At 38.1% G+C, this 8,450-nt stretch overlaps 1 protein-coding gene across 1 annotated transcript; it reads left to right on the top strand.

Moving 5' to 3' along the window:
* The first annotated feature begins 273 nt into the window (after positions 1 to 273).
* On the top strand, positions 274 to 5,480 carry LOC127087903 (aminopeptidase M1). The gene is made up of 17 exons (XM_051028821.1): positions 274 to 420; positions 534 to 720; positions 813 to 906; positions 1,300 to 1,453; positions 1,585 to 1,689; positions 1,791 to 1,907; positions 2,136 to 2,249; positions 2,880 to 3,062; positions 3,169 to 3,454; positions 3,538 to 3,659; positions 3,742 to 3,839; positions 3,922 to 4,099; positions 4,184 to 4,298; positions 4,373 to 4,440; positions 4,559 to 4,633; positions 5,052 to 5,129; positions 5,269 to 5,480. The coding sequence occupies exons 4-17, from the start codon at positions 1,337 to 1,339 to the stop codon at positions 5,347 to 5,349; spliced, it is 1,737 nt and encodes a 578-aa protein (XP_050884778.1). The 5' UTR covers positions 274 to 420; positions 534 to 720; positions 813 to 906; positions 1,300 to 1,336; the 3' UTR covers positions 5,350 to 5,480.
* Positions 5,481 to 8,450: the final 2,970 nt, after the last annotated feature.

The raw sequence follows: 8,450 nt of genomic DNA on the forward strand, positions 1-8,450 counted from the left end.
TTCAAAAGTTGAATTATTTGAAGATGATGAAATTCTGGTATTGGAGTTTTCAGAGGAAATACCTGTTGGATTGGGTGTATTGAATGTTCAGTTTGAAGGAGTATTGAATGATAGAATGAAAGGTTTTTGCAGAAGGTAACTGTTTTTTTTAAGCTTTTCCTTTTCCACCAACAAGTTGAAAGCAAAATGATTTTCGGGATTGATGCTTCGGCCTGCATTTGATCACTGATTCATAAAAAGTTTTCAAAATAGGGACTTTAAATTGAAGTGATTGTTTGAGAGCACTATTGGTTACTATATATCATATGGATATGCAGCAAATATGAGCATAATGGTGAGAAGAGGAACATGGCAGTTACACAGTTTGAACCAGCTGATGCCAGAAGATGCTTTCCTTGTTGGGATGAACCTGCTTGCAAGGTTTGTATCTATTCCCTGACTTTTCCCTTTTTCCTTTTTGTTTGTGGTAAGACCGTAACTAATCATGAATGCCTTGAGGTTTGGATGACTCTTCCTTGTGATTAATATTGCAGGCCACTTTCAAGATTACATTGGATGTGCCTTCCGACCTTGTTGCTCTTTCCAACCTGCCAGTTGCTGAAGAAAAAATTGATAACAATCTCAAAACTGTTTCATATCAAGAATCACCAATCATGTCAACATATTTGGTTGCTATCGTTGTTGGTTTGTTTGATTACGTGGAAGATCATACTCCCGATGGTAAAATCATGTTTGCTATGCACATCTTAGTTATTGCCCTTATTTTTTACTTCTCACTTTCCCCTTTGTTCTTGAATTCAATATCTCCACAGGGGTAAAAGTCTGAGTGTATTGTCAAGTTGGCAAGGCAAACCAAGCGAAATTTGCACTTGATTTTGGTGTGAAAACTTTGGGACTATACAAGGAGTAAGCATTACAATCCTTTGTTTCTCTAGCAGGAACTTATCTATCACAAAAATTTCTGGACTTTATTTATTTTCGAGTCCAATAATCCATCACCTTGTTGCGGGAAAACATGAAATTTTTTATATTTTTTGGGGTGTCAAGTGACAACTACTTTACAAAAGAAGTGTAACAAAAAAAGAAGAGAAAAATTGAAACAAGACCTAGTAACAAGCAGATGAAAGATGCCAAGCTACTTAAATACTTTACCAAGCATCCCATACTACTTGTCTGAGACTTAGGTCCTTCATATATTAGGTTTGCAAGTGGATAATGGTGGGTTATATATGTCAATCTTCATTTCATCTGCTCATATTATCTATCATTCATTAGTCAATTAACTGTGATATTCAACAGTTACTTCGACATTCCTTACACCTTGCCAAAATTGGATATGATTGCAATACCTGATTTTGCTGCTGGAGCCATGGAGAATTATGGTTTGGTTACATATCAGGAGACTTTTTTACTCTTTGATGATCAGCATTCTTCTGTTGCTAACAAACAGTGGGTAGTTTTCTTTTCATAAAATTGTTTTTGTCTCGGTGGCTTAAGTTCCCCAATCTCAAATTCAAAACCAGTTTTTGTTATTAATAACCGGATGATAGAAAATATTTCTTACATTCTTTGGTTGCTTTTAAGGTTGCAATTGTTGTAGCTCATGAACTAGCACAACAATGGTTTGGCAATCTTGTTACAATGGAGTGGTGGACCCATTTATGGCTGAATGAGGGTTTTGCAACATGGGTAAGTGTTGGACCCATTTTTTGTGCCTTTTAATTTTATATTTTATCTATAACTAATTGGAAGTTTTCTTTTGCTCTTGCTTCTTCTTTTGGTGTGGTCAGTTGAGTTACTTAGCAGCCGATGACTCGTTTCCTGAGTGGAAAATATGGTCTCAATTTCTTCATGAATGTGAGGCAGGTCTTAGACTGGATGGGCTTGCCGGATCCCACCCAATTGAGGTAATGTTTAGTCTCAGTTTTTCATGGATTTAGTCTTCCCCTCCTAATAAGGGATTTGACTCACTTTATCAGTATCTTATCTGGAATTTCAAGTAGATTAACTTTGCATGCAATGCATTGTATACCATTGATTATAGTATTAATTGTGTGTGTGTGTGTGTGTTTCTATATATATAAACGTTAATTATATTGTTTGTCTATTTTAATCTTCGTAAACTATTTTTGCAGGTGGAGATAAATCATGTTCGCGAGATTGATGAGATATTTGATTCAATAAGCTATAAAAAAGGTGCATCTGTTATTAGGATGCTGCAAAGCTATCTTGGTGCTGAAAGCTTTCAGGTTGATACTTGGCCTCTTACCACTATCATAAAAAACTTTATTTTCAATGCCAAATTTTATGGAATGAGAATTGAGAACCCACAGTGAACTGCTCATATGGGAATGATAAATTATACTCCCTTTGTTCCTTTTAGTTGTTGTTTTAAGGTTTTTTTACACATACCAAGAAAATCTTTTATGGATTTTTTTATAATACCTTCAACTATGTATTATCTCATTCCACTTATTTCTCTCTGATAAATAGTTAAGGGTATTGTTGACAAAATAATAGTTAATGTTGCATTGAACTTTGAAAATGTCCACTAAATAGGAACAATTTTTTTTCTCCAAAAAAGCAATATTTAGGAAGGAACTAGGGAGTATCACTATTCACAACATAAGTAAAATATTGTTGCCAGATTTTAGATTTTTCTCTCAACTTTGATTTTTCACTATGCATGGAGTGGGTTGACTAGGTAGGTTGCACGGTGTAGTTGGCAGGGCATCTTTTATGCATTCAGTGACTCATATGCAGATGTACCAAAATTTGCGTATAGTACTAATTATGCATAAACTAGAATATGGCCAAACGAAGTTATAGATTGCACTTTTTGTGATTAAATTCTACGCATTGCTTTTTCATGTAACAAGAGGTCACTAGCTTCATATATAAAAAGGCATGCTTGTTCAAATGCTAAAACTGAGGATCTATGGGCAGCACTTGAGGAAGGATCTGGTGAACCCGTGAATAAGTTAATGACCACATGGACTAAGCAGCAAGGATATCCTGTTGTATCTGTTAAAGTCAATAATCAGAATTTGGAGTTTGATCAGGTACCATTGCATCCAACCTTTTCATTAGTTCCTTGTTGTGATTATTTTCAGAGAGAAAACCCTTTATGTGTATTGTAACTTGGGAGCCTTGTATGTTTATTGGCAGTCACAGTTCTTATCAAGTGGTGCTCAAGGGGAAGGCCAATGGATTGTTCCAATAACACTATGCTTTGGCTCATATGACGTCCGCAAAAATTTCCTCTTCCAAACAAAATCTGAAACGCATGATGTTAAAGAGTTACTCGGTTCCCCGATTGCCGAAGACAACAAATCTTGGATTAAACTTAACGTGGACCAGGCTGGTTTCTACAGGGTCAAATATGATGAGCTGCTTGCTGCTAAACTTAGATATGCAATAGAGAAACAATTATTATCTCCATCAGACCGGTTTGGTAAATTAGATAATCTCTTGACGATTTAGTTCCAATGGTAGAAGAGGAAAATACTGATAACTTGTGAGTTACTACTTTGACAGGAGTTTTGGATGATACATATGCACTCTGTATGGCTCGCAAAGAATCATTAACCTCCTTGCTTAACTTGATGGCAGCTTATAGGGAGGAAGATGATTATACTGTGCTCTCTAACCTGATATCTGTAATGCTATTTTCCCGATATTATTACTCATTATTTACATAGGTTATTTATTGGATCTAATTTCAATTCTCTTGTTTTAAAGATAAGTCAAAAAGTTCAACGTATTGCAGCTGATGCAGTTCCGGACTTACTAGATTATTTCAAACAGTTTTTTATCAATGTTCTCCAGTACTCTGCAGAGTAAGTTGGATTTTATTTTCATGATTTTTTTTAGGAATTAGAGTATTTCTGCTACAACATTCCTGTTTATATTGCTTTGCAGGAGGATTGGTTGGGATCCTAAACCAGGAGAAACTCATGATGATGCGTTGTTGAGAGGAGAAATTTTGACTTTCCTTGCTAAATTTGGACATGATCTGACACTGAATGAAGCAAGCAAGCGATTCCAGGCTTACTTAGAAGACAGAAATACTCCACTTCTTCCACCTGATATAAGAAGGGTTCGCTGCAGCATCATTTGAAATTTTGAACGCATGAAATCTTATGGATTCTTCATTTGATAACTTTTTTTTTAATGTCGGCAGGCAGTTTATGTGGCTGTAGTAAAACAGGCAACCAAATCTATCCGGTCGGGTTATGAATCACTTCTGAAAGTATACAGAGAAACTGACCTAAGTGAGGAGAAAACACGTATTCTGGGTAATGAAATATCTTCAGCGAAGGCATAACACGCTATTTCTAGGTCTAGATACTAATACTTTCTATGCTTGTAGGCTCACTGTCTTCTTCATCTGATCCAGACCTAATTCTTGAAGTTCTTAACTTTATGTTATCTTCGGAGGTATCTAATTTTAAGATATTATTTGAACTCATAATACATAATTACATAAAAAAGTTGGCATATTATCATATTATTAGTTTGGAGATTGATATAATGTCATGCGTCATGCGTGGACAAGGTTAAAATTCAAGATGCTCCTTGTGGACTCGGTGTCAATCGGGAGGGAAGAGATGTGGCTTGGGCCTGGCTTAAGGTATAAATAACACATAAAAGTACTGCAGTTTTCATTTGAAGTGTGAAATACGATGAATAGAAATGAGAATATTTTGAATAGAAATGAAGTATAGTATTCTACATATTTTGGTATAATTTTATCACTATTAGATTCCTTTTAAGGTTTAGGAAATTGATGATTGGAAAAAGTTTAGTTTCATTGTTGCTATTCGGAGAAACCTTGATTGTAGAAGTAGAGTTTAAATACTTTCTTAAATCCTTTGCCAAGATTTCCTGTCATCTGTCATAGTTTATCTCCGAGCCTAAAGAGCATGCTCAAATTTACTCCGTGCTTTGATTTTGAAGAGAAAAAACTGATGGAGGTTATGAAGTCTATTTTCTGTTAACCGTATTCCCTTTCTATCTTCAAGTCCTTATGGTTCTTTAATTTTATACAGGAAAATTGGGAACACATCTCAAAAACTTGTGGTTCTGGATTTTTAATAACTCGCTTTGTCAGTGCAACTGTCTCACCGGTTTGTCTTCTGCCTTTTCTCTTTGCTTTTTCCAATGTTTTTCTTAACAATTTTGACACCCCTTAATTCTGGAGTGTTGCATATAGTAATAGAATGCTCAATAATAATTCCATTTTTTTTCTGTTTTCTGTTGGTGCAGTTTGCTTCCCTTGAGAATGTTGGCGTTAGCTGTTATCAAGATTTTAGGAACTATAATAGGAATATAGTTATTAATTGTTAATTACCATGATTTGGCTATAATTATTCTGATTTACTTATAATTAGAAATAGATTTTCTGTGTATATAAATATAACCTATTCCCTCCTTGTAATACACGATTGAAATAATATGAAAATTGTATATCAGTTTAACATGGTATCAGCCGCCAGGTCTTAATCCTGACCTACGGTAACACTTTCCATCCTTCTTCCATGGCCGACTCGGATTCAAACTCCGATGAGGTTACCTCGTCTTCCATTCTTGCTGAATTGACGACGAAAATGACGGAAGTTCTGAACCGTGCGTCAGCCCCATCACAAATTGGCTCTGACCATACGGTGGCACCGATTGGCATCAAGTTAGATGGCAACAACTATCCCCTTTGGTCCCAGGTGGTCGAGATGTATATCTCGGGCAAAGACAAACTAGGATATATCAATGGAGATCTCCCGCAACCCTCTCAAACAGATCCTACGTTTCGACGTTGGCGGACTGACAACGCGATTGTTAAGGGATGGATAATCAACTCAATGGGCTCTTCTCTAATCAGCAACTTTATTCGCTTCTCCACTGCCAAGCTGGTGTGGGATGCAATTGCGACCACGTACTTTGATGGCAGTGACACCTCCCAGGTGTATGACCTTCGGCGACGGGTGACACTGTAAGATAATGGAATGCGTTGCCTTTTCATTAATCTGAATAGGGTATATATACAACAATGTGTAACGTATGTAATTATGATACAATCCTAATTATAGGAAATTATTTATGACTAATAATAATCAAATATTCTATTCTATCACACCCCCACAGTCGAAGCGGGAGGTTCACGGACGCTTAGACTGGTCCGAAAATCATCAAAGAGAATGCGAGGAAGTCCTTTGGTGAAGATGTCTGCAATCTGATGTCTGGATGGGACATGAAGGACGCGAGCCTGACCACGCGCGACCTTTTCCCGAACAAAATGAATGTCCATCTCAATATGCTTAGTGCGCTGATGCTGCACAGGATTACCAGATAGATAGATGGCACTAACATTGTCACAATACACCAAAGTGGCCTGAGGAATAGGAAAATGGAGTTCTAGGAGAAGATTGCGAATCCAACACGATTCTGAGACAACATTGGCAACTCCCCTATATTCGGCTTCAGCACTAGAACGGGAGAGAGTAGGTTGTCTTTTTGAAGACCAAGAAATAAGGTTGTCCCCTAGAAAAACACAGTAACCAGATGTAGACCGTCTGGTGTCAGGACATCCACCCCAATCAGCGTCAGTGTAGGAGATCAGTTTTGTAATAGGAGATGGTGATAAATGTAATCCAAAATGTAAGGTGCCCTGAACATAGCGCAAAATGCGCTTAAGAGCAAGCATGTGTTCCGTGCGAGGGGCGTGCATATGAAGACAAACTTGCTGAACAGCATATGATATGTCAGGTCGAGTGAAGGTGAGATATTGTAGGGCCCCTGCAAGACTCCGATACATGGAAGGATCCTCATAAGAAGTGCCGGAGGAGGTGCTGAGTTTCTGTTTGGTGTCAACAGGAGTGGCTGACGGTTTACAAGACGCCATGCCAGCACGTGCAATGATATCTGAAGCATAAGTGCTTTGACTGAGAAACATACCTCCAGGATAACGAGATACTGCAATACCCAAAAAGTAACTCAGAGGACCCAGATCCTTCATTGCAAACTCAGATGCTAAGAGTGACATAATTGATTTGCAGAGGACCTGAGTGGAGGTAATGAGGATGATGTCGTCTACATACAACAAAATGTAGGCGATGTCTGAACCTTGTCGATATATGAAGAGAGAGTGATCTGATGTGCTATGACGAAAACCAATAGTGGCGACGTAGTCAGCAAAGCGTTGGTACCATGCCCTGGGCGCTTGCTTAAGACCATACAATGACTTCTTCAACCGACATACATAATCTGGATGACGGAGGTCGCGAAAACCCAATGGCTGATGCATGTAAACAGTCTCATGAAGATCACCATGTAAAAATGCATTTTGGACATCCAGTTGATGAATGGGCCATGATTTGGATAGAGCAATGCTGAGCACTGTTCGAATGGTAGCTGGTTTCACCACGGGGCTGAAAGTCTCATCACAATCCACACCTGCAATCTGTGACCTGCCATCACCTACAAGACGAGCCTTATAACGCTCAAAGGAGCCATCAGAATTCTTCTTATGTCTAAAAATCCACATACATCGAATAAGATTAGCATCACAAGGACGGGGAACTAAATCCCACGTCTTATTTCTAATAAGAGCATCAAATTCAGATTGCATTGCAGATTTCCAATTCGGGTCTGATAAGGCTAGTTTAGGATTTTTAGGTATGGGAGAGATGGTGTGGTCGGAGTGAGAGATTGATAAGTTAAATATTTTGCGGGGTTTAACAATGCCTTTCATGCTACGTGTGGTGATGGTTCGTGTAAGTGGAGGTGGATGTTGTTGAATTTGTGGTGATGTGGGAGAGTTTATTGGAGTCGGTGGGTTGGTCTGAGAGGTAGGAGATGATGATTGTTGGTTTATTGAGGGGAGTGGCTGGTCAATTTTGCTTCTGGGTGTTGATTGGTTATGTGCAATAGGTGGTGAAATTTGATTTTGCCACTGATGTATAAGGTAGGGGTGAAGGTCATCATCTAGGAATTGATAAGAGTGAGGTGAAGGGAGTGTATCTTGGTGAAGGGAAATTGAGTTTCATCAAAGATAACATGCCTTGAAATTATTAATTTTCTATTAGACAAATCAAAACACTTGTAACCTCTATGATTCGGTGGATAACCCAAGAAGACACACGGAGTAGAGCGGGGTTGTAACTTATTGATGGTAGACGACGGGAATAATGGATAACATAGACAACCAAAGACTCGAAGGTGTGTGTATGTGGGATCACGACGATACAGAAGTTGTGTTGGTGACTGATTATGACGTGTTTTACAGGGAATAATATTTAACAAATAAGTTGCCATGAGGAGAGCATGATGCCAAAATGAGGGGGGGACATAAGAATGAGCTAGCATAGTGCGTATCATATTATTAATGGTTCTTATTTTACGTTCCGCTTTCCCATTTTGTGAGGATGTGTGTGGACAAGAGAAACGAAAAATTA

The sequence above is a fragment of the Lathyrus oleraceus genome, chromosome 5 (genome assembly GCF_024323335.1).
Source record: "Lathyrus oleraceus cultivar Zhongwan6 chromosome 5, CAAS_Psat_ZW6_1.0, whole genome shotgun sequence".
Taxonomy (NCBI): Eukaryota; Viridiplantae; Streptophyta; class Magnoliopsida; order Fabales; family Fabaceae; genus Lathyrus; species Lathyrus oleraceus.